At 49.9% G+C, this 25450-nt stretch overlaps 2 protein-coding genes across 4 annotated transcripts in view; one reads left to right on the plus strand and one right to left on the minus strand.

The window, feature by feature from the left end:
- LOC100976543 (CEA cell adhesion molecule 6) overlaps positions 1-25450 on the plus strand; it is a 910921-nt gene that overhangs the window by 252437 nt on the left and 633034 nt on the right. The window lies entirely within an intron of this gene.
- The window catches only part of GRIK5 (glutamate ionotropic receptor kainate type subunit 5), a 70832-nt gene that overhangs the window by 14386 nt on the left and 30996 nt on the right, over positions 1-25450 (minus strand). For 2 of the 3 annotated variants that reach the window (XM_024926407.4, XM_034946080.3), the window contains 3 exons: positions 9472-9588; positions 9178-9287; positions 8532-8705 (listed from right to left, as the gene is read on the minus strand). In XM_024926407.4, coding sequence (XP_024782175.2) covers positions 8532-8705; positions 9178-9287; positions 9472-9588 — 401 coding nt within the window. The remainder of the gene's footprint in view (positions 1-8531; positions 8706-9177; positions 9288-9471; positions 9589-25450) is intronic. The other variant, XM_024926408.4, reaches the window with a different exon arrangement.

Raw genomic sequence — 25450 nt, forward strand, 5'->3', positions numbered from 1 at the left:
TAGCCTGGGCAACATGGTGAAACCCTACCTCTACAAAAAGTTAGCCAGACTTGGTGGCACGTGCCTGTGGTTCCAGCTACTCAAGAGGCTGAGGTGGGAGGATTCCTTAAGCCTGGGAGGTTGAGGCTGCAGTGAGCCAAGATTGTACCACTGTACTCCAGCCTGGGCAACAGAGTGAGATATTGCCTCAAAAAAAAAAAAAGGAATATTTTATGACACATGACTTATATAAAATTCAAATTTCAGTGTCAGTATCCATAAATAAAGTTTTATTGGAACACAGCCACACTCATTCATTTAATGTATCATCTACAACAGCTTCTATACTACAATGGAAAATTGAGTAGCTGGAACAAAGACCATATGATCAACAAAGTCCAAAATATTTACTTAGGGCCAGAGCAGTGGCTCATGCCTGTAATCGCAGCACTTTGGGAGGCTGAGGCAGGAAGATCGCTTGAGGCCAGGAGTTCAAGACCAGCCTGGGCAACAAAGTAAGAACTCTCTACAAAAAAAAAAAAAATGAAAATAATAAAAAATTAGCCAGGCATGTAGTCCTAGCTACTCAGTAGGCGGAGGCAGGAAGATCCCTTGAGCCCAGGAGTTTGAGGCTGTAGGGAGCTATAAACACACAGCACTCCAGCCTAGAGACAGAGCAAGATCCTGTCTTTAAAAAAATAAAAATAAAGATAAAGATTTAAAAACATCTTTTTTTTTCTTTTCTTTTTTTTTTTTTTTTTTTTGAGACGGAGTCTTGCTCTGTCGCCCAGGCTGGAATGCAGTGGGGCGATCTCGGCTCACTGCAAGCTCCGCCTCCCAGGTTCGCGCCATTCTCCTGCCTCAGCCTCCGGAGTAGCTGGGACTACAGGCACCCGCCACCGCGCCCGGCTAATTTTTTGTATCTTTTAGTAGAGACAGGGTTTCACTGTGTTAGCCAGGACGGTCTCGATCCTCTGACCTCGTGATCCGCCCGCCTCGGCCTCCCAAAGTGCTGGGCTTACAGGCGTGAGCCACCGCGCCCGGCCTAAAAACATCTTTACTTAGAGAAAATATAAATGTTTGAGGTGATGGATTTCCCAATTACCCTGATCCCAGCATTTCAGGATGCTGAGGTGGGAGGACTGCTTGAGCCCAAGAGTTTGAGACCAGCCTGGGCAACACAGTGAGACTTCGTCTCTACCAAAAATAAAAAAATTTAGCCGGGTGTGGCGTCGCACACCTGTGATCCCAGATACACAGGAGGCTAAAGTGGGAGGTTCACTTGAGCCTGGGAGGTTGAGGCTGCAGTGACCCGTGATCACACTACTGCACTCCAGTCTGAGTGACAGAACAAGACTCCATCTCAAAAAAAAAAAAAAATCACCTGTACTCCCAAAAATATGTACAACTATTACATATAAATAAAATTTAAAAGAAAAATTACTGGCCAGACACGGTGGCTCACACCTGTAATCCCAGCACTTTGGGAGTCTGAGGCGGGTGGATTGCCTGAGCTCCAGAGTTCAAGACCAGCCTGGGCAACATGGTGAAACCCCATCTCTACTAAAATACAAAAAATTAGCCAGGCGTGCTGGCGTGCGCTTGTAGTCCCAGCTACTTGGGAGGCTGAGGCAGGAGAATTGCTTGAACCTGGGAGGCAGAGGTTGCAGTGAGCTGAGATTGTGCTGCTGCACCACTGCACTCCAGCCTAGGCAACAGGTCAAAACTCCATCTCAAAAAAAAAAAAAATTTTACTATCTGGCCCAATGCAGAAAAAATTGGCCAAACCTTGCTCCAAGGCCTAAGTATACACTGTTTATAAGAAACACACTTGGGGCTGGGCATGGTGGCTCATGCCTGTAATCCCAGCACTTTGGGAGGCAGAGGCAGGTGGATCACTTGAGGTCAGGAGTTTGAGACCAGCCTTGCCAACATGGTGAAACCCTGCCTCTACTAAAAATATAAAAATTAGCTGGGTGTGGTGGCATGAACCTGTAGTCCCAGCTGCTTGGGAGGCTGAGGCAGGAGAACCACCTGAACCCAGGAGGTGGAGGTTGCAGTGAGCTGAGATCACACCATTGCACTCCCCAATACTCACCACACACTTGGTCAGGTGTGGTGGCTCATAGCTGTAATCCCAGCACTTTGGGAGGCCAAGATGGGAGAATCACTTGAGCCCAGGAGTTGGAGACCTGCCTGGGCAACAAAGTGAGACCCTATCTCTATTTAAAAGAAAAGAAAAGGAATGCTCTTTAAATATAATAATCTAGATGGGTCGAGAGTAAAAGAATGGGGAAAAGATATGCTATGCAAACATTAAGCCTCAGAAAGCCAGAGTGCCTATATTAGTATCAAAAAATGTTAACTTCAGAACACAGAATGTTACCAGGAACAAGGAGAGACATTATATAATGACACGGGTCAATTCACCTAGAGGACATAAGAGTCCTAAACATTTGTGCGCCTAATTACAAAGCTTCAACATGCATGAGGCAAAAATGGATAGAATTGAAGAGAAACGGATAAATTTCCTGCAATTACAGGGTGAGATTTCAAAACTCCTCTCAATAATTGATGGAACAAGTAGAAAATCAGTAAGGATAGAGAAGACTTGAATAACATGATCAACCTACTGGCCCCAATGGACCCTTATAGAACACTGCACCCACCAACAGCAGAAACACATTCAATGCAACTCCACATAGAACATTTACCAGGACAGACCATATGCTGAGCTCTAAAGCAAGTCTCAATAAATTTAAAAGGATTAAAGTCCTCTAGAGAATGTTCTCTGACCACGATGGAGCTAAATTAGAAATCAATCATAGAAAGATCTCTGGAAAATCCCCAAATCCTGTCTTCTCCATCAATGCCTTGCTGCGTGACCTTGGAAGTGTGCTGCAGTTTCCTCACCTGTGAAGTTAGTACAATTGTAGGCCCTTCCTCACTGGGTTTTGTGAAGAGTGACTGAGTTCATCCGGCACACAGCAAGTGCTATGCAAGTGTTTTCTCTCATTGTCTTGGTGACACAGGACCGACCCGGGAGAATAGGCTCCCACCAGCCTGGCTGCAGGACCCCAGAGCAACCACTTGTCTTACCGTGGCCCCCTCTGTCCTCCCTCCTGGCAAGTAAGAATGGCCAGGGTCCCTGTAGACCATATAGATCTGAGGGGCCTGAAGGCAGAGGAGATGCTGAAAAGGGCCTCCCAGACCTCCCACCCTCACATTCCCAGCACGTAATAATGAAAACAGCAGCTGTCCTCCACAGAACACATGTGCAAAGCTATGCTAGGCACTGGGATGGGGATGGAGTGAGGGCTTGATAGAGAGACATGAATTAAACAGCCTCCTGAAAAATAAAACCAAAACCCCAAGACACAAAGACCCAGGGACTGACTCAACCTCTCCAGAAACCAAGTCTCTCCAAACCCATCTTACAGGTCAATGCTGCCATTCATGCAAAACAAAATTATTTGGCCAGGCACAGTGGCTCACGCCTGTATCCCAGCACTTTGGAAGGCCGAGGTGGGTGGATCATCTGAGGTCAGGAGTTCAAGACCAGCCTGGCCAACATGATGAAACCCCGTCTCTACTAAAAATACAAAAAATTAGCCAGACATGGTGGCTGGCACCTGTAATCCCAGCTACTCGGGAGGCTGAGCCAGGAGAATCGCTTGAACCCGGAAGGTGGAGGTTGCAGTGAGCCGAGATCGTGCCACTGCACTCTAGCCTGGGCAACAAGAGCAAAACTCCATCTCAAAAATAAAAAAATAAAAACAAAACAACAACAACAAAAATTACTCAGTGCCTGGTACACACAGGGCACCCTCTGGCCCCTGAGGACACAGTGTGGATGACTGGTGGTGGTGATGGGGCCACTCACTAAGGTAGCAGAGGGAACACAGACTGGGAGTCAGATTTGGGAGTAAAGACATGAGGTCTGTTTTGCACAAGGTGAGTTTGGAGATGCCTGTTGGGCTCCCAAGAGGAGCAATCCCTGGGGGCTGGACACATGGAGGGGTCTAGAGATGACTTCGGAAGTGTTAGTATGCGCATAGCATGGGAAGTCCAGCAGCAGGTGAGATGGCCCCTGACAAGGTGTATGGAACAGTGGTCTCTGGCAGGGAGGGCACCCTGGGAGGTGTTTGGTAAAGTGTGGGCCGCTGGTGCTCAGCGTAGGACAGCTGGATAATTCGAGGCCTGGTCTGAACAACGGGGAATACCTGTTCTGTGATTATCTGAGCCTAACTCCTTGGTACATTAAAAACCCAAGTATTTTTTTTTTGCATGATTATAATATAAACCAAAATCTCCAGAAATGCACCTCTTGTTTTAATCAAGGGATGACTGGATGTTGTTTTGTTTGGAACTTTGCTGAGAGCTGCTCACCGTTGGGGGAAATCATCTGTCTCTGACAGCAACTCCACTCGAACTCAAGACCCAAGTCAAGACCCTTGCACCAGCTGCATTAGCAAATCATCACGTTCACAGTGACTTGTATTTGCACAAACATACTCATTTGTCAACTATTTCGATGTGTCAGATATCAAGTGGCAACATAATTCTGTTAAATGATCTTACTTCTCATCATGCCACTTACTCATTCTAAGCAGGCGCCGACTGTCGCATTCTGTCTTCTGGCATAGCCACACCCAGGCATTTGTGTATTGCCATAATATTATTTTATTGGAAGTCACTTCCCTGCTTTTTCCCCTTCATATTGCAATTATGGCGTTAAATTGATTTTTTACAAATTATGTGTGTAGGAAGATATATTACCCTTGAATTTCAGCTCAGTGTGGAAAAGGACATATTAAAAAATATTTGTTATAAAAAGAGGGTGTTGGGTCTGCAAGCACTGAAAACTCACTAGTGTGAGTGAGAAGCCCCATTTGAGGGGTGGCAAAGGCAAAAGGAACCCACAGCAAATGAAACAGGACCAGAGAGGTTGGAGGAAACCAGGAGGACACAGAGCCTAGAGGCATGGATAAGGGGTCGCATGTGCCCCTGGTGCAGCTGGGGTTGGGGGAAGGCAGGCAAAGCCAAGCTACTGGCTAGATCTGAGGTTTTGTGGTTTTCTGGCCAGGAGGGCGTGAGGAAAGGAGGACCTAGGGAAAAGTTGAGGACAATGGCTGCAGAGACAGCCTAGGAGCCACCTGGAGATGGACAAGTGAAAGCAGGAAGGGCTCAGAGAATGGAAACAGGGAGGTCAGAGGACTCATCGCACCAAGTGACCAAGGGAGAGTTGGGAGGGATGGGGGCCATGGTCAGAGTGAAACCTTAGAAATATTGACTCCCGGCCGGGCTTGGTGGCTCACGCCTGTAATCCCTGCACTTTGGGAGGCCAAGGCGGGTGGATCACGAAGTCAGGAGATCGAGACCACCCTGGCTAACACGGTGAAACCCCATCTCTACTAAAAAAAAAAAAAAAAAAAAAAAAAATCAGCCAGGCATGGTGTTGGGCTACTCGGGAAGCTGAGGCAGGAGAATGGTGTGGACCCGGGAGGTGGAGCTTGCAGTGAGCCGGGATCGCACCACCACACTCCACGCTGGGCGACAGAGCGAGACTCTGTCTCAAAAAAACAAAAAAAAATAAAAGAAAAGAAATAAAGAAATGTTGCTTCTCAGCCAGGTGCCGTGGCTCACACCTGTAATCCCAGCACTTTGAGAGGCCGACCCAGGTGAGTGGATCACTTGAGGTCAGGAGTTAGAGATCATCCTGGCCAACATGGCAACACCCCATCTTTACTAAAAATACAAAAATTAGTGAAGCAAGGTGGTGCACGCCTGTAATCCCAGCTACTTGGGAGGCTGTGGCAGGAGAATCACTTGATCCCGGGAAGTGGAGATTGCAGTGAGCTGAGATCGTGCCACAGCACTCCAGCCTGAGCAACAAAGCAAGACTCTGTCTCAAAAAAAAGGGGGGGGGGGGAGGAAAAGAAACGTTAACTCCTGAGGCAGAGCTGTCCTGAATAGTGACAAGCCCTCAGGTGTGGCTGCAGGAGGCTGTGGGCTGAGGGGGCCCTGGAGAGGAGGGGCCCAGGTAGTGGGCTGTGGCCAGGCTGCTGCAGATCAGCTACCAGGCAAGTCCTCGAGGGTGATGGCACCAAATCTCACCCCCTACACTGGACCCTGAGTCCCACGAGGGCGGGGACTGGCCTGCTGAATCATGGTGCTACGTCACATCTGAAGATTCTCAAACATCTGCTGAATGAGTTAATGTGTGGGAGGACTTTGGGTGCAGAAGAGAGTGGGCCCCAGGGCCAAAGGCTCCGATGAGGGAGGGAACATGAGTGGGGGCTGTCTGGGTGACAGCGATGGGAAGGGGCAGAAAACAGCTGGCTAGAGAGTGTGACTCTCAGGAACAGGGCCCCTGGCTGGGCGGCAGAAACAGTGGCCAGCAGAGATGAGGGCACTGGTCTCCCCCAACCCTCCTGTGAGGACGCCACTAGATTTGTCATGGCAGGTCTCCTGGGCGCCCTCCCAGCACCTCACACACCTGGCCCTCTCCCTCTGTCTAAAATGCTCCTCCCTCTCCTTGGCATGGACGACTCTGTTTCTGCCTTTAGGACTCAACCTAGTTCACCTCCTCAGGGGACCCTTCTCTGACTGCCCCCATGCTCTACTGTTCTCTTACTGTATCCTGTTTGGTTCCTCAATAGCACATTTTATGTGCATCTGCAACATCATTATATGGAAAATATTAGTACATTTCACTTGGACTGTGTGGCCGGCAGAATAGGCCCCGCCCACCAGCACCAAAGAAGTCTCTATCCTAATCCCCAGAACACATGAAGATGTGACCTTACTCAGCAAAATAGACTTTGCAGCTGTGATTAAGTTAAGGATCTGGATATGGGGGGATTACTCTGGATTATCCAGGAAGGCCCAAAGGAATCACAAGGGTCCTTATGAGTGGAAGAAGGAAGTTAGAGAGAGAGATTTGTGGATCCTATGCTGCTGGTTCTGAAGATGGAGGAAGGGGCCACAAACCAAGGAATGCAAGTGGCTTCTAAATGCTGGAAAAGGTAAGGAAACAGATTCTCCCCCTGGAGCCTCCAGAAGGAACTAGCCCTGCCAGGAACTTGATTTTACGCCATTGAGATCTATTTCAGACTTCTGACCTCCAGAACTATAGGAGAATGTGTATTGTTTTAAGCCACCAAATTTGTGGTAATTTTTTGCAGTAGCAATAGGAAACAAACAGAGCTTTCATTGGGTTTTTTTGGGGGTTCTTTTTTTTTTTTTTTCATTTGAGACAGTCTCACTCTGTCATCCAGGCTGGAGTGCCGTGGCACGATCACAGCTCACTGCAGCCTCAACATCCCAGGCTCAAACAATCCTCTACAGGGGTATAATTTGAAATGATACCCATCCAAAACCATTTTAAAAAGCCATCAAGACTCGCAAGTGTCCAAGCCAGTGGACCAAGTGAATTGCTAATGCCTGCCATACCACAGTTAGTTCTACTTAGTTAGGAGAAGGGAAAAACCTGCCACCTATTAAGGTTAGTCTTGAATTGAAAAAGGCACAAATTAAATAATATCTTTGGGACCTATTCTTTGAATAAAATAGGATGTCCAGTGTTGATTTATCTGTTTACTTGTTTATTCTCAGCTCCTCTGCCTCTCCAGGGCAGGAATGGGGCTGATTCCTCACCTGAGTGCCTGGCACATGGACAGGCTCAACAGGCATCTGTGAAATTGTTAGAGGCGTGTGAACCAGAGCAACTCCATCTTGAATAGGAGCTGGGTAAAATGAGGCTGAAACCTACTGGGCTGCATTCCCAGACGTTTAAGGCATTCTAAGTCACAGGATGAGATAGGAGGTTGGCACAAGATACAGGTCATAAAGACCTTGCTGATAAAAGGGGTTGCAGTAAAGAAGCCAGCTAAAACCCACCAAAACTAAGACGGCCACAAGAGTGACCTCCAGTCATCCTCACTGCTACACTCCCACCAGCGCCATGACAGTTTACAAATGCCATGGCAACGTCAGGAAGTTAACCTATATGGTCTAAAAGGGGGAGGCATGAATAATCCACCCCTTGTTTAGCATGTCATCAAGAAATAACCATAAAAATGGGCAACCAGCAGCCCTCAGGGCTGCTCTGTCTTTGGAGTAGTCATTCTTTTATTTATTTATTTATTTATTGAGACAGAGTCTTGCTCTGTTGCCCAGGCTGGAGTGCAGTGGGGAGTTCTCAGCTCACTACAACCTCCGCCTCCTGAGTTCAAGCAATTGGAGTAGCCATTCTTTTATTCCTTAGCAGCCTCACTGAATCCCCACAACCCTGAGACATGGGCATCTTTCTCCCCATCTTTCAGGGAAGGTCACTGAGGCAAAGGGAGGGTTGCGGTCTGGCCAAGCTCACATAGCCAGTAAGCGGCAGAGCTGGAGCTCAGCTCTCCCCACCCCATTCCTCGTCACACAGCTCTGCAAGGGAAAATGGGGAATCAAATCTTCCAGGAGATGCCACAGCCCCAACCCCATCCAGGCCTCAGATGGGTCCCTCCCCCGCCCCGGGCAGAGGCAGATAGAAAGCTTCTCACCAGACTCCGCTGACACAGCGCGTGGACAGCGCCCGGGGCATGATCTCCGAGCCCTGCTGCATGAAGCCCCCCACGGGAAACCACAGGCTGTTGCCCAGCGTGTACTGGTTCTCCAGGATGTGGGGGCGTGCCCGCAGGCACGGGTGCGGGTTATACCACTCATAGGGGCTCAGCCTGTGGAGAGACGTGCAGCGTGTGGATGCGGCCCAGAGCCCAGGTGGGGAGGAAAAGGAAAGAAGCAAAGGAAAGTCACAGTGATCAGAAGAAAGGGGGAGAGATGGAAAAAGGAGCAAGATGGACAGAAGCACACAGAGAAAAGGCAGAGAGAGATGCACAGAGATGGAGACAGAAGAGGCAGAGAGAGACACAGAGATACACAGAGAGAAATAGAGAAGGGAGGAGGCAAAAAAGGGAGAGGCGGGAAGGGGAGAGACCTGAACAGAGAACCACAGAGCACAGTCAGAGCCACAAGGGGAAGAATGAGACTCAGACACAGGGCACAAAACTGAGAAAGGAGGGCACAGGGAATCCGAGGCCCCAAAGGGGAGGCCAAGGACAGTTCCGAGAGAGAAGAGGCAGGTCGGTCCCAGAGGCCTCGGCTCGTGCCTCCTCCAGCCCCTTCCTTCCCAGTAGGCAGTGGACTCACCTGGCAGCCAGAAACAGGACGCAGCTGACAGCCAGGTAGGCAAGAAGCATGAAGAGCCACACAGCAGGGGAGAAGGGGTCCAGGAAGGAGAAGTAGCCAGGCTTGCGGCCCTGTGGGGAGAGGGAATGAGACCCGGAGCCACCCCTGGCCTGAGCCTCACACCCAGCCCCTGCCCTACCAGGGACCTGGGAGCCTGACCGGCCCATCTGAGGTCCTGGGGCTGTCTGGCTCCCACTCGCAGGCCCTGAGCCTCCATGCCAGGAAAGCAGCCCATGGTCTCCAGGGGAACCATACCATGTGCACTCGGTAGAGGATGCTGATCCCCAGGGTCATAAAGGGCTTGGAAAAGTCGATGACCTTCTCCCGCTCAGCTGTGATGGTGAAGGCGGCCACAGCCAGGTCTGCCTTCTGCTGGAGGGGAAGCCGGGCAGGGGTGGAGGGGGACAGAGGGGAAGACAGAAGTGGACAGTTAGAGAGAAATGCACGGAGAGTGAGCAACTGAGGGAGGCGAGAGAGAGAGAGGTAGGGAGGGGGAGGGGCCAGGAGCATGGACTGACTCCAGGAGCCCACCTTGGGCCTGAAATCGGACCCTCATCGCATGTCCATCCTCATCATCTCACGTCTCCAGACACACTGACTCCGTCCCCTAGGCCTCAACTGTGTCCCAGCATCAAGGGCTGGGGATGGAGGGGTTCCCCAAACTCCAATTCAAGCAGCAACTTCTCCCTAGGGCCATAAAAGAGCCAAGGTCCTGAAGGGGCTGAGACTGACAGCACTCGAGATAATACAGGCCCGGACAGAACACAGAGCAGGGAGAGAGGAGGCAGGGCCCAGAAATGACCCCGGGTGGGGAGGAAGGGTGCAGGTCAGCATGTGCCCACAGCCAGTGGAGACATAACTCAGGCCCCGGCCCAGTGTATAGTCAGGGAGATAGGGCACAAGCCCCAAACAGCATCCTGGTCAGGAGACGACACTGGTACCAAAGCACAACCCTGGATGAAGGAGGGATGGCCCAGGCCCAGAACTTCAGCTGGAATCAGAAATAGATGGCACAGGACCCAGATACAAACCCAAGGTTGGTGAGAGATGGCACAGGCACAAATGATAACCACGAGGTAGAGAGAGGTGGCACAGGCTGAAAACAAAATCCTCAGTCAAAGAGAGAGCAGACAGGCCCACCGTGAAATCCAGGGTCGGGGAGAAAGGACACAGACCCCAAAGATGACCCCAAGCAGAGAGGGAGATGGCGCAGGCTAAACAGCTAAAGCCGGGTACGGGAGAGATGGCACCAGCCTCGATAAAACCGAGGAGCAGAGTGAGACAGCACAGCCCTGAAGCATCATCCAGAGGCGGCAGTGTGGCAGGGGCCCAGAATGTGGATTCGGAGAATCTCTCTGGGAATTCCTGGGTGTTGAGCATAGGGAGCTTCCATCCCCTTTGTTGTACACTTGCCACTTTTATGACTAATACGTGAATTGTCGTGGAAATCATCACAGCTAATACAGGACTCCAATTATTTTAAGCACCCACTGGGGGTCTGTCCTAGCAAGGCCCTGCATGGTGGCCACATCCTCATTTCAGAGAGGAGGAAGCAATGGCCTTTCAGGTGGGCTCCGGTCCTGGGGCCAGGAGCTCAAGACCCCACTTCCTCCTGAAAGCCTAAGGGCCCCCATCCTTTGTTCCCACACTGGCCTTCTCCTCACTCATTCCTGGGGCCATGCCTCGGGCCAGACACCTGCCTCTTGCTGGGCTGGGCAAGGACAGCGGCTCTGCTCCCGAAACACTCCTCAGATCTGTCTATTTCTCTACAACTCCACCATCCGGGCCTGGGCCACTGGTATCTCACTCCTGACTACAGCACTGGCCGCCTCATCGGCGCCCCCTGCCGCCACTCATAACCTCCCAGTCCATTCCTCACATATAAGCCAAGAGGACAGTCTCCTGTTTAAAACCTGCCATGGCTTCCCCCAGCACCTAAGACAAAACCTTCTCATGGCCAAGAGGCCCTGGCGACCTAGGGCTCAGCTGCCCTGCCAGCCTCCCCTCATATCTTCTGTCTTGCCAGCTGTGCTCCAGCCATGATGGCCCGTTCTTTCCTCAATGCAGCAGGCTCATGCCCGCCTCAGAGCCTTTGCACATGCTCTCCCCCAAGCTCTTCTTCCCCGTTCCAGGCTCCCATCACACCCACCCCTTCAGCCCTCCCCAAAGCAGCCTCCAGACCCCACCTCACTCCCACTCTAGGGTCTCTCTCACATTCCCCATTGGCCCTTTTTTTTTTTTTTTTTTTTTTGAGATGGAGTCTCACTCTGTCACCCAGGCTGGAGTGCACTGGTGCAATCTCAGGTCACTGCAACTTCTGCCTCCTGGGTTCAAGCAATTCTCCTGCCTCAGCCTCCCGAGTAGCTGGGATTACAGGGGCATGCCACCATGCCCTGCTGATTTTTGTATTTTTTGTAGAGACGGGGTTTCACCATATTGGTTAGGCTGGTCTTGAACTCCTGACCTCAGGTGACCTGCCCACCTCAGCCTCCCAAAGTGTTGGGATTACAGGCGTGAGCCACCGCGCCTGGCCCCATTGCCCTGTTCTTAGCACGACTGGAGATGGCCTTGCTCAGGTGCTTGGTAATAGGCTGTCTTCACTCCATACAGGTTCCTTGCCTGTCTGGCTCAGTGAGGCAGCCCAGAGCCCGCAGAGAGCAGGTTCCCAACAGATCCTGCTCGGGTTTGACCGAGTACAGCCTCTCTGACTGGCATTCCAGGCAGCCGACGGCTCCCCCACCGCATTCCTGGGCCACTCGCCACCCCTCTCTCTCGTGCCAGCTTCTTTCTGGCTACGCCTGAGGCGCCTGTCCACTCTGTAGAGCTGGATCCCATCCATCCCTCCAGGGCTCCTCATACCTTCACTCCTCTGGGAAGCCATTCATGGACCCCCACTCCCTGGACACCACTTGATCTCAACAACTTGCTCAATTTGGAAAATATCTGTCTCTTCTCTGCCTCTGCTGCTAAACCACAGGCGTTTCAGAAGCAAGGCCAGCTGGACATGTCATGTGTTTCTGGCACTGCTCAGGGGCCAGCTTAGAGCAGGATCTGCTGTGTCTCATGTCCCATCCTCCTCCGCTGAAACCCAGGAATGTTGCTGCTTCCTCTGGGGCCCTCCCAGATGCAGAGACCTCTTCTTCCCTGGTGCCACAATGAAACCTCACGCAGTCAGACGCTTGCATGCACACAGCACTTACCCCATGCAGCCACTGTCCCAGGGTTTTCCCCAGAGTAGACTGTTTGGTCCCCAGAGCAACCCAATGCAGAGGGACCTCCATTTCTACCATTCTATGCATGAGGAAACTGAGGCACAGAGACTATGCCTCTTGCCACAGTTGACCCTTGGATTCGGAACCACTCCCCTCCTAGGGGCTTTATCTGCCTGCTGCCCTGGTCGCTCCATGGCTGGGGGTGTCTGAGGTCTGGCCCAGGTGAGTGACTCCTCCCTGGATCCCAGGGAGTTCAAGAAATGAGGGCTGACTGATGGGAGGAGTCAGTGAGTCCTTGAACCTCTGGCCAATATGGCGGCGGCGACAGCCTCCACCTCTCCCTGACACTGCTCCACATCCAGTCTTCCAGCCAGCACCATCCCAGACAGAAACATGGGGGTTGTCCTGTACACAGCCTCTCCCTCACCCCTCACTGCATCCATCCTCAAGCCTCCTGATTTTGACCCCTAAACACCTCCGGAACGGAGTCACTGCCCTCTGCCTCCACTGCCCATACCCGCCCAGGCCACCATCTCTGACTGAAGAGCTGGTCTCTGCCTCCCAGGACACACAGCCTGCAGCCCCAGAGATACCAACATATGACAGTCTGGTCACACTATTTCCCTGCTTAGATTCTGCAATGGGCTGGGCACAGTGGCTTATGCCTGTTAACCCAGCACTTTGAGAGGCCGTCAGGAGGATTGCTTGAGCCAAAAGTTCAAGATCAGCCAGGGTAATGTAGCAAGACCCCATCTCTACTAAAACTAAAAATAAATAAATAAATTCTGCAATGACTCTGCTTGTTTGTATTTTTCTTTTTAGAGACAGTGTCTTGCTTTGTTAACTAGGCTGGAACGCAGTGGTGCAATCATAAGTCACTGCAGCCTTGAACTCCTCAAGTGATCCTCCCACCTCAGCCTCCTGAGTAGCTGGGACCACAGGTGCGAGCCACTACGCCTGACTAATTTTGTTTATTTCTTAGAAAGACCAGGGTCTGGCTATGTTCCCCAGGCTGGTCTCAAACTGCTGGGCTCAAGTGATCCTCCTGCCTCAGCCTCCCAAAGTGCTTGGATTACAGGCATGAGACACAGCGCCTTGTTCTTTTTATTATTATTATTATTTTTAGACCAAGTCTTGCTCTGTAGCTCAACCTCTGCCTCCTGGGTTTCAGCAATTCTCCTGCCTCAGTCTCCCAAGTAGCTGGGACTACAGGCAGATGCCACCACACCTGTCTAATATTTTATTTTTAGTAGAGATGGGGTTTCACCACGTTGGCCAGGTTGATCTCGAACTCCTGACCTCATGTAATCCGCCTGCCTCAGCCTCCCAAAGTGCTGGGATTACAGGCATGAGCCACCGCACCCGGCCCTATTTATTATTATTATTATTATCATTATTTTTGGAGACGGAGTCTCACTTGTCACCCAGGCTGGAATGCAGTGGTGCAATCATGGCTCAGTGCAACCTCCACCTCCCGGGCTCAAGCAATTATCCTGCCTCAGCCTCCCGAGTAGCTGGGATTACAGGTGAATGCCACCATGCCCGGCTAATTTTTGTATTTTAGTAGAGACGGGGTTTCGCCATGTTGCCCAGGCTGGTCTTGAACTCCTGACCTCAGGTGATCCACCTGCCTCAGCCTCCCAAAGTGCTGGGATTACAGACATGAGCCACCGCACCCAGCCACCTTGTTCTTAAACTGTCATCCAAATGCCTCACCCGGCCCAATGAGGCCCTGACTACACCTATCACCTCAATAAGACTATGTGCCACGCCTGTTCCCCTTATGAGACCCTGTCTTACACCTGGCCCCAAAACGTCCTGCACCATCCAACCCCCACAGCCTCACCCCCTACCATCTTGCCCTGTGTCCCACATTGCAGCCACACTGCCCTTTCCATTTGTTCATTCTTTCATTTATTTACCTGCCTGACAAATATTTGTATAGCGCCCTCCACTAGCCCAGCACAATTCTAGCTTTGGGGATATGGCGGTGAATAGAAACATACAACGTCAGGTAGTGACAAGTGCTGTGATGAAAAATCAAGCAGGCAGCAAGAGAGAGACTGGAGGGAGATGCTGTTTTGGATCTGCTCCCCACTGTTGCAAGGGGGGTCTTATTTGAATAGCAACATGAAGGAAGTACAGAAAAGGCAGGAGAAAACCTAGGAGGAAGGTTCCAGGCTGACTGATCAGCGGGTTCAGTCCCTGAGGTGGGAAGAGACTTGCAGCATCCAGCAAGGCTGGAGCAGAATAGGAGGGCCTGGGAAGGCAGCAGAGTGGGGCCAAGAGCCTGGCAGGGCCTTGCGGGCCACAGTAAGGTAACTGGATTCTGCACCTTGGGCAATGGAGGACATTGCATGAGGATGTCATATAGGAAGGTGTGAACAGAGGGTGACATTATCAGACCACAGGCACAAGAGTAGATGTGGGAACCAGGGAGCCAACTGCAGATGCCCATCACAGTGCTGGGGGCAGGACTGAGTGGCAGCACTGGTGGTGGAGAGAGACAGTGAGATTTGGGTCTCATCTGAAGGTGTGATGGAAGGATCCTAAATGCTGCAAGTTCTTCCTAGGCTCCTCCCAGAGCCTTTGGAGCCCCCTTCCCTCCTCCTACTCACTTTTCATTTCTAAAAGAAAGGCTTATTTATTTGTTTTTGTTTTTGAGACAGGGTTTTGCTCTGTCACCCAGGCTGGAGTTCAGTGGTGTGAAAATGGCTCACTGCAGCCTCAAACTCTTGGGCTCAAGCGATTCTCCTATACCTCAACCTCCTGAGTAGCTGGGACTACAGGTGTGTGCCACCTCGCCTGGCTAATTTTTTCATTTTTTGTAGAGATGGGGGTCTTACTATGTTGCCCAGGCTGGTCTTGAACTCCTTGGCTCAAGCAATCCTCCCACCTTGGCTTCCCAAAGTGCTAGGATTACAGGCGTAAGCCACCATGCATGGTAAAAGACCTATTCCTTAGAGATGACTTCCCTACCCTGACATATACCCTCTAGCCCCTACCCTGACGGGCCCCCTCACAGTTATTTAATCTCTGAAATGAAATCAGGAAGAATTTGAATGACAAGTCACCTGTAATGATGGGGGGGGGGTGTCATCTAAATGCCCAAAGCCAATCAAAGCACTTGTGATAGTCCCTCAGCTCCCAACCCATCCTGTATACCCTGTTCTGTGTAAACCATATTCCTGCTTTGCCTGCTGTGCCCTGCCAGGCTCTGCCAATAGGGGGCGCTAGTGGGAGGTTGCCAGACTGAGGAGGGAAGAGGGATTGCTCCTTCCTGTCTCCTCTCCTACCCCAGCCACCTTCCGCCCCTCCTGGCAGCATCATTTCTTCTCCTGGCAGCAGATGAATCTGGTGTGCAGCTTCCCAACATCTACAAACCCATCTCATCCAGCCTCTCTCCAGAACCCAGCACCAGCTGTAAGCACCTCTCCCCAGGGTCTGACTTTCAGCTCCACAGAGCCCTTCCTCTAAGTTTCCAAGAGTTTCAGCTCTTCCCTTTCTTCCTTCAGAACTAGGGATGTGGCCACTTCCTGCCATGATACCTCCATGACACCTGAGAGTGAGGGGTGGGAAAGCTATGGCCCTTGGGCCAAGTCCAGCCCATCTGCCTGCCTTTGTACATAAAGTTTTATTGGAACACAGTGACGCCCACTATATTGTCCATGACTACTTTCCATACAACAGAAGAGCTAAGGAGTTACGACAGTAAGGCCTTAAAGCTGAAAATACTTACACTCTGGCCAGAAAAAGCTGGCTAGGTCAGTGCAGTGGCCCATGCCTATAATCTCAGCACTTTGAGAAGCCAAAGAAGGAGGATTGCTTGAGCCCAGGAATTCAAGACTAGCCTGGGCAACACAGTGAGACCCCATCTCTACAAAAAAAAAATTTTTTTTTTTTTTTGAGACAGAGTCTTGCTCTGTAGCTGGGCTAGAGTGCAGTGGCGCAATCTCAGCTCACTGCAACCTCCGCCTCCTGGGTTCAAGCAATTCTCCTGCCTCAGCCTTCCAAGTAGCTGGGACTACAGGCGTGTGCCACCATGCCCAGCTAATTTTTGTATTTTTAGTAGAGACGGCGTTTCACCATGTTGGCCAGGATGGTCTCGATCTCTTGACCTCGTGATCCGCCCTCCTCAGCCTCCCACGGTGCTGGGATTACAGGCGTGAGCCACCGAGCCTGGCTGCTACAAAAACTTTTAAGAATTAACTGAGCATAGGTGTTTGAGACCAGCCTAGCCAACATGGTGAAACCCCGTCTCTACTAAAAATACAAAAATTAGCCAGGCCTGGTGGCAGGCACCTGTGTAATCCCAGCTACTTGGGAGGCTGAGGTTGCAGTGAGCCGAGATCGTGCCACTGCACTCCAGCCTGGGGGACAAGAGTGAGACTTCGTCTCAAAACAAACAAAAAAACCCTAGAGGTCTGCACCATGAGCTAGCCACTGGTGCTTGCTCAAGGCTCCATACAGCATTCCTATTTGCCATCAATACTTTGCGAATGAATCTCCCGATCTGCTGGTTACATCTGGCCGAGGTGGCAGATCAGCTCGCATGCAGCCTGGACTGGCTGCAGAGTCTTTGATGCTCTGGACCTCACTCCAGATGAAAAAAGCCTTACGGGCTGTAGGGAAAGTAAATGGATTGAAGTAGCACATCCCAATGTGGTATGAGTTGCCACCAAAATCCAAAAAGCCCACCAAATGTCACAGCATCAACCAAACAGCACCCCCTCCTCAGCAGTTTGTCTCAGCTCTGTGGGGCCCTCCTCTAAGCTTCTAAGTTTTCATCTTTCAAACTCTTCTATTTGTCCCTTAAGGACTAAGTGTGGTAGCTGCTTTCTGCCGTTGCTACTGCCATGACCTCTTAGTTTTCTTTTTACCCCTTAAGTTAGCTGGTTAACAATTTTACATTTAGTTAACAATTCTTTATACTAAATACTCTCTATTCAAATAACTGATATGATTCTATTCAAGTAAATGGAGCTGGGTTTTGTTTTGTTTTTATTTTTGTTTTTGTTTTTGTGACAGAGTCTCGCTGTCGCCCAGGCTGGAGTGCAGTGGCACGATCTTGGCTCACTGCAACCTCTGCCTCCTGGGTTCAAGCGATTCTTGTGCCTCAGCTTCCTGAGAAGCTGGGATTACAGGTGCGTGCCGCTGAGTCTGGCTAATTTTTGTATTTTTAGTAGAGATGGGGTTTCACTGTGTTGGCCAGGTGATCCACCCACCTCAGCCTCCCAAAGTGCTGGTATTAGAGGCGCGAGCCACCGCGCCCAGCCAGGGTTTTGTTTTTGTTTTTCAGACAGGGTCTTGCCCTGTCGCCCAGGCTGGAGTCCAGCAGCGTGATCACAGCTCACTGTAGTCTCGAACTCCCAGGCTCAAGTGATCCTCCCACCTCAGCCTTCCGAGTAACTGTGACTATAGGCATGTGCCATGCCCAGCTAATTTTTTTTTTTTTTTTAATGTTTAGTAGAGACAAGGTCCTGCTATGTTGCTGAGGCTGGTCTTGAACTCCTGAGCTCAAGCAATCCTCCTGCCTTAGCCTTCCAAAGTGCTGGGATTACAGGCATTAGCCACTGCGTCTGGCAACCGGCGCTGTTTTGTATCCAGACTGGACCCTGCCAGACTGGACCCTGCCAGACTGCCATCCGCCAGGTTTAATGCCAACTGCACTTACTCAACTACTTCCTGCTCATCAGATCTGATCAGCGTACTGTTGTCAATGTAGGGGACCAGTGTGAGGCTATGTGGACTGTAGAGTTCAAGTTCTTTGCAGCCTAAATCAGGACAGAAAGTGGGAAAGTTGATGTCACACTGAGCAAGACTGTGAAGATGTGAACCTTGCCTTCTGGTAGCCCTTGGAAATTGGTATGGAGAAAAAAGCATCTGCCAGGTTAGTAGCTCACACCAGCTGCCAAGGGCTGTGCTGACTTGCTCCAATAGAGAAACTTCATTTGGGACAGCAACTGCAATTGGAGTCACCCCTGATCACGTTGACAATAATCCAAAGTCATTCTTCCAAAATCCATCTGCCTTCTGTACAGGCCAAACAGGCCAGCTGAATATAGATGGGATCACTACCCCTGCTTCTTCCAAGCTGTTAATGGTGACACTAATCTCCACAATTTGCACAAAGGATAGAGAATTGCTTTTGAATTACTATTCTGGGAAAGACAGGGAGTTCTAGGAGCTTCCACGTGGCTCTTTCTACCATAATGGCCCTGACTCCATGGGTCAGTGCGCCAACGTGGGATTCTGCCAGCTACCATGTGTGGCTATTCCAGTTATACAACCAAGAACTGGGAAAACACAGGGTGGGACCATGGCCCCATCAGGCCCCTTCTGAGTTAACCTGGGCTCAGATTCCACCAATCACTTGACCACATAAGTCCCACTGTGTGGTCTACCAGTCAAAGCAGGAAAAATCAAAATGATATGCCATCCATGAAAATGACAGGGAGTTGTCTAAATAGCTAAAAGCCGATAAAAACACTCAATGCTGAGAAGGAGCCTATATAGAAACTGTTGTAGTCTTTCTGGAAAATAATTCAACAAAATATCACGAAAGCCACAAAAAGGGTATTCTTCTTCCACCCAGTTATTCTGTTCAGAGAACCAATCCTAAGAAAATAGGCTGCAATGCAGGCAAAGCTTTTGTGCATAAAGATGCTTGTTGGCCGGGTGCAACAACCCATGCCTGTAATCGTAACACTTTGGGAGGCCAAAATGGGTGAACCACTTGAGCCCAGGAACTCAAGACTAGCCTGGGCAACAAAATACAAAACAATTAGCCAGGCATGGTGGTGCACACCTGTAGTCCCAGCTACTCAGGAGGCTGAGGTGGAAGGAGCACCTGAGCCTGGGGAGGTTGAGGCTGCAGTGAGCTGTGATGGCACCACAGCACTCCAACCTAGGCAACTGAGTGAGACGCCAATCTCAAAAATAAAAAAAAAGATGTTTGTTAATGATTATTTATAAGAGCACAAACAATAAAAACACCTGGAAACAACTAGTTATGAAAAATGGCGAAATAAATTATGGTACATCCACATGGAATTACTACTATGCAGCCAAGTAACATTCTGTTTAGGTTAAAACAATGATATTATATTTGGCCTTTGAGATGGGCAAAGATTTTATTTTAGAGATTGGTAACACTGACTGTTGGCAAGAGTATGGGAAATTTCACATTCTCATGCACTTTTGGTAGGAATATAAATTGGCAAAGCCTTTTTGAACAGCCATTTGGCAGTATACACTTAGAAAAAATTCATACCCTTTGACCCAGCACTTTCACTTCTTGGAATGTATCCCTCAGGAACACTCCCACAAATCCACAGGCCAAGTTTATCATGACACTGGCTATGCTAGCAAAGCTGGAAGCCATCCAAATAGCCATCAATAGGGGATATGGTAAATAATTCATGCTGAGCCACACAATGGAATCCTTATATCCTCACTTGAATTTTAAGCAGGCATCTCAAATGATCCGTGACCAGAGAAAACTCTTGTTTCCTGGCCCCAGCAAACTGCTCCTCCCATGTCCTCCTTATAGTGGAAACTGGCCTCGCCATTCGCCAGCTGCCCTGGCCAAACCCCATAGTCACCCCGATTCCTCTCTTCCTCTTATGCACATCCAAGCTGGCTGCACGCCTGACACAGCTGCCACTCAAACCAAGGCAACATCTTCTCTCATCCACACCCTCCAACAGCCTCCTAAATGGACCATTCAGTTTCTACTCTTGTCCCACTAAGGTGTTACTCAAGACAGCAGCCAGTGCAATCATTTTTAAATGATTTAAAAATTAGATCCTGCTGGCCTATGCATACAATGGAATATTATTCAGCCATAAAAAGGAATGCAGGCCAGGCGCAGTGGCTCACGCCTGTAATCCCAGCACTCTGGGAGGCTGAAGCGGGTGGATCATGTGGTCAGGAGATCGAGACCATCCTGGCCAACATGGTGAAAGCCTGTCTCTACTAAAAATACAAATATTAGCCGGGTGTGGTGGCGTGTGCCCGTAGTCCCAGTTACTCAGGAGGCTGAGGCAGGAGAACTGCTTGAACTCATGAGGTGGAGGCTGCAGTGAACCGAGATCATGCCACTGCACTCCAGCCTGGGCGAGAAAGCAAGACTCCGTCTCAAAAAAAAAAAAAAAACAACAACAAAAAAACAGAATGCAGTACTGGTATATGCCATGATGTGGATGAACTTTGAAAAGTTGGAAACATCATGCCAAGTGAAAGAAGCCATACACAAAGACCGCATATTGGATGATTCCATTTATGTGAAATATTTGCAATAGGTAAACCCATGGAGACAGAAAGATGGGTGGTTGCCAGGGGTTGGGGTAGCGGGGAGGGAGTGGGGAGCGACTGCTTAATGGGTATGAGTTTTATGGGAGGTTATGAAAACGTTTTGGAGCTAGATAGCAGTAGTGATTACACAACACTGTGAATGTACTAAATGCCACTGAATTGCACTCCTTAAAGTGGTTATTTTTATGTGACATAAATTTCACCTCAGTAAAAAAGAGAAAAAAAATTGATCAGGCTGGGCATGGTGGCTAATGCTTGTAATCCCAGCACTTTTGGGGGGCCAAGGGAGATGGATCATTTGAGGCAAGGAGTTCAAGACCAGCATGGAAACAAGGCAAAACGCCGTCTCTATTAAAAATATAAAAATTAGCCAGGCATGGTGGTGTGCGCCTGTAGTCCCAGCTATTTGGGTGGCTGAGGCACAGGAATTGTTTGAACCCAGGAGGTGGAGGTCACAGTGAGCCGTGGTCATGCCACTGCACTCCAGCCTGGGCTACACAGTGAGACTCTGTCTCAAAATAAAATAAAATATCATGGCACATTCCTTGCTTAAAACCTTCCAGTGGCTCTGCAGCACAATAAAAATAACAGCCAAGGCCAGGCATGGTGGCTTACACCTGTAATCTCAGCACTTCAGGAGGTCGAGGCAGGTAGATTGCTTGAGCCGAGGAGTTCAAGACCAGCCTGGCCAACATGGCGAAACTCTGCCTCTACAAAAATACAAAAATCAGCCAGGCGTGATGGAGTGTGCCTGTAATCCCAGCTACTGGGAAAGCTGAGGTGGGAGGATTGCTTGAGCCTGGGAGGTTGAGGTTGCAGTGAGCCAAGATGGCACCACTGCATTGCACCACTGCACTCCAGCCTCGGTGACAGAGCAAGACCCTGTTTCAAAAACTAAAAAATAATAATAAAAAATAACAGCCACACTCCTTAGCAGTGACTGTGAGGCCCTGGGATGTGGGCCCTGCTCTCGGATCTCTCTGCCCCTCACTTTTTCCCCTCAACCACACTTTTCCCCTCAAGTCTTTATAGATATGGGCTCTCTACTTGGAAAACACTCTTCCCCAGATCCATCCTTTCGCTTGGCAATTATTTGCTGCGCACCAGCTGGGTGTCAGATGGTTCTAGGCGCTGGGGATGCAGAAGTGAGGAAAATAGTCAAACTTCTGCCCTCATGAAACCCTCCCTGGTGGCTCTTCTCAGGACTGTATTCCCCACCCCTTTTAGGTCTCTTCTCAAACGTTATCCAACCACCTTGTCTAAAACAGCATCCACGCACCAGACACTTTTATCTCCTTACCTTGCTTCACCTAACACGATATTAATATATCATACGCTGTCAGTTTCCCCCACTAGAACATCAGCAGTTGGGGCGGGGGGCGGGAAGGAGGGGACAAGGAGCACCTCTGCTCATTACATTGCTGCCCCCTAGTGGCCAGGATGCAGTGGGTGCAGAATAGTTGCTCAGTAGTTATTCAGTAAGTGAATGACTAAATGTAGCTGGTTTGTTTTTGTTTTCGTTTTGCTCTTGTTGCCCAGGCTGGAGTGCAATGGCACCATCTCGGCTCACCACAACCTCTGCCTCCCAGGTTCAAGCAATTCTCCTGCCTCAGCCCCCTGAGTAGCTGGGATTACAGGCATGCGCCACTACATCCAGCTAATTTTTTTGTATTTTCAGTAGAGATGGGGTTTCTCCATGTTGGTCAGGCTGGTCTCGAATTCCCAACCTCAGGTGATCCGCCCACCTCGGCCTCCCAAAGTGCTGGGATTATAGGCGTGAGTCACTGCGCCTGGCCTAAACGTAGCTGTTTTTAAAGATGAGGCAGATCTATGTGTACTAACGTGGGAAGATGGCCAAGTTACAAGTAAAAAAAGCAAACTACACAGCAGTAAGTATAGTAAGATATCATTTTTGCAAAAATAAAAATTTAAGAAATTTAGGCTGGGCATGGTGGCTCACGCCTTTAATCCCAGCACCTTGGGAGGCCAAGGTGAGCAGATCACCTGAGGTCAGGAGTCGAGACCAGCCTGGCCAACATGGTGAAATCCCCATCTCTACTAAACAATACAAAAAAATTAGCCTGGCATGGTGGTGGGCGCCTGTAATCCCAGCTACTTGGGAGGCTGAGGCAGAAGAATTGCTTGAACCTGGGAGGTGGAGGTTGCAGTGAGCCAAGATTGTGCCACTGCACGCCAGCCTGGGCAACAGAGCCAGACTCTGTCTCAAAAAAATTAAGAAATTTAAAGATGTAGCTGTATTAATGAATTTGTAGAAAATGAGTTGGAGGAATATGGTCTCTGAGGTGTAAGACCATCATGTATATCCAGTGTTTCTGCTATTTGTACCATTTGGTATTTTATCATTTAGTATTACATATATAAACAGAAAATAAAGGAGTTCCTTCTCAAATAATTGCTTATGAAAATTTCTGATGGTATGCAAAAATGCTTTTTAATGCATATATACTTGCTATTGTTGTACAAAATAGGATTATACTTAATACAAATATGTTTTATAACCGGAAACACAGTATAATGTAAAATTTTTTTAATGAAATGGACTTTATTTATTTATTTATTTATTTTTATTTTTGAGACAGAGTCTCACTCTTGTCGCCCAGGCTGGAATGCAGTGGCGCAATCTCAGCTCACTGTAACCTTTGCCTCCCAGGTTCAAGCGATTCTCCTGCCTCAGCCTCCTGAGTAGCTGGGATTACAGGTGCACACCACTACGCCTGGCTAATTTTTTTGTACTTTTAGTAGAGATGGGGTTTCACCATGTTGGCGAGGCTGGTCTCGAACTCCTGACCTCAGGTGATCTGCTCGCCTTGGCCTCCCAAAGTGCTGGGATTACAGATGTGAGCCACTGTGCCCAGCCTATTTTTTTAAAACAGGGTCTCACTCTGTCGCCCAGGCTGGAGTGCAGTGGTGCAATCATGGCTCACTGCAGCCTCAACCTCCCAGACTCAGGTGATCCTCCCACCTCCCAGCCTCCTGAGTGGCTGGGACTACAGGCACATGCCACCACACTTGGCTAAATTTTTTCAATTTTTGTAGAGATAGGGTTTCACCATGTTGCCAAGGTTGGTCTTGAACTCCTGGGCTCAAGTGATCCTCCCACTTCGGCCTCCCAAAGTACTGGGATTACAGGCGTAAGCCACCATGCCTGGCGTGTGTGTGCGTCTTCTATCAGATGAAGAGAACTGGGGACAACATTTCTAAAGACTCCTTGATAGAATCAGTCAATTGCCCATTCAACACTAATTTACTGGAAACCTGCCATGTGTCAGGCCCTGAGCTGGGGACATAGCTAAGTAGACAAGGCTCCCATCCCTAGGGTGTGGAGGCCACAGGTGAGGTGGGTGGGTATCGTCTTGGTCATGCCAGCACCTATGACCTGTGCTGATCTCATCTGTCCCCTGTGATACCCCTCCAAGTTAGGGGGTCACCACTCCCCATTTGAGGGGACACTAAGGCTCAGAGGGGGCAGCCACCTGCCTGCAGGTCACAAAGCCAGTAAGGAGTAAGTCCAGATTTGAACCCAGGGTTAGCCGACTCCAAAGCCCATTCTTCTAACTACACTCACATACAGACCGCCTCAAGAAAGGTATCTAGCAGTAGTGACCACATGTGAGCCAGGCATGTGCCAGGCTCTGTGCAAATGCGCTCTCATTTAATTGCCTTAAAACTCACTGGCTGGGTGCAGTGGCTCATGCCTGTAATCCTAGCACTTTGGGAGGCCAAGGCGGACAGATCACTTGAGGTCAGGAGTTCGAGACCAGCCTGGCCAACATGGCGAAACCCCGTCTCCACTAAAAATACAAAAATAGCCGGGCATTGTGGTGCATTCCTATAATCCCAGCTACTTAGGAGGCTGAGGCAGGAAAATCGCTTGAACCCTGGAGGCAGAGGTTGCAGTGAGCCGAGATCACGCCACTGCACTCCAGCCTGGGCGACAGAGTGAGACTCTGCCTCAAAAAGAAAAACAAAAACAAACAAACAAAAAAACCCTCTGTGAGGGAGGTAACATTAGCCCCTTTTCAAGAGGAGTGACTGACCTTCAGAGATAAGTGGCTTTGCAGGGATCATGTGGGAGCACTGGGGACCTGAAGCTGGCTCCTTCTGGCTCCTAACCAGTGCACTGCTATAGTGGACTCCATGGTGGCTACCTAGACTCTGTTTCAGGAGTGGGGCACTCATTGCCTCAGCTGCCCAGGGTGTAGGTGGCTGATGGCTCTCAGCTCTGTCAGTAGAAGAGCATCCCCTCACCCAAAGTCCTGACTCTCCCCAAGAGCAGCCCACGTCCAGTGACATATCAGTGGGTGCTTAAAGGCCTGGCACCTTTACCACAGGGGGAGGTCCTTGACGGCCAGCTCAGCTCCAGAGCTGCCTGTGGGACAGCTAAGGCCCAGTTGTGACTGCAGCGCAGCTCAACTCCTCTGCCCAAGCCTGCTTCCTTCCCTCCCGCACAGGGCAGGTTTCCAGGGGCACGCCACCACACCTCCTGCCTCTACATCTCCATCTCAGAGTCAGCTTCCTGGGACCCTGACCTAAGATCTTCTTTGCCCTTGAAGGCTAAGCTTTATCCTGAGGGCCTCAGGGGCTTCAGTTAAAGCATACAAGTGACAGATCAGACTCACACTGTAGAAAGGTTCTATTGGAGGACAAGCTGGGGAGTGGAGAGACTAGAAGCCAGGAGGCCAGTA

Source organism: Pan paniscus, chromosome 20 (genome assembly GCF_029289425.2).
Source record: "Pan paniscus chromosome 20, NHGRI_mPanPan1-v2.0_pri, whole genome shotgun sequence".
Classification (NCBI taxonomy): Eukaryota; Metazoa; Chordata; class Mammalia; order Primates; family Hominidae; genus Pan; species Pan paniscus.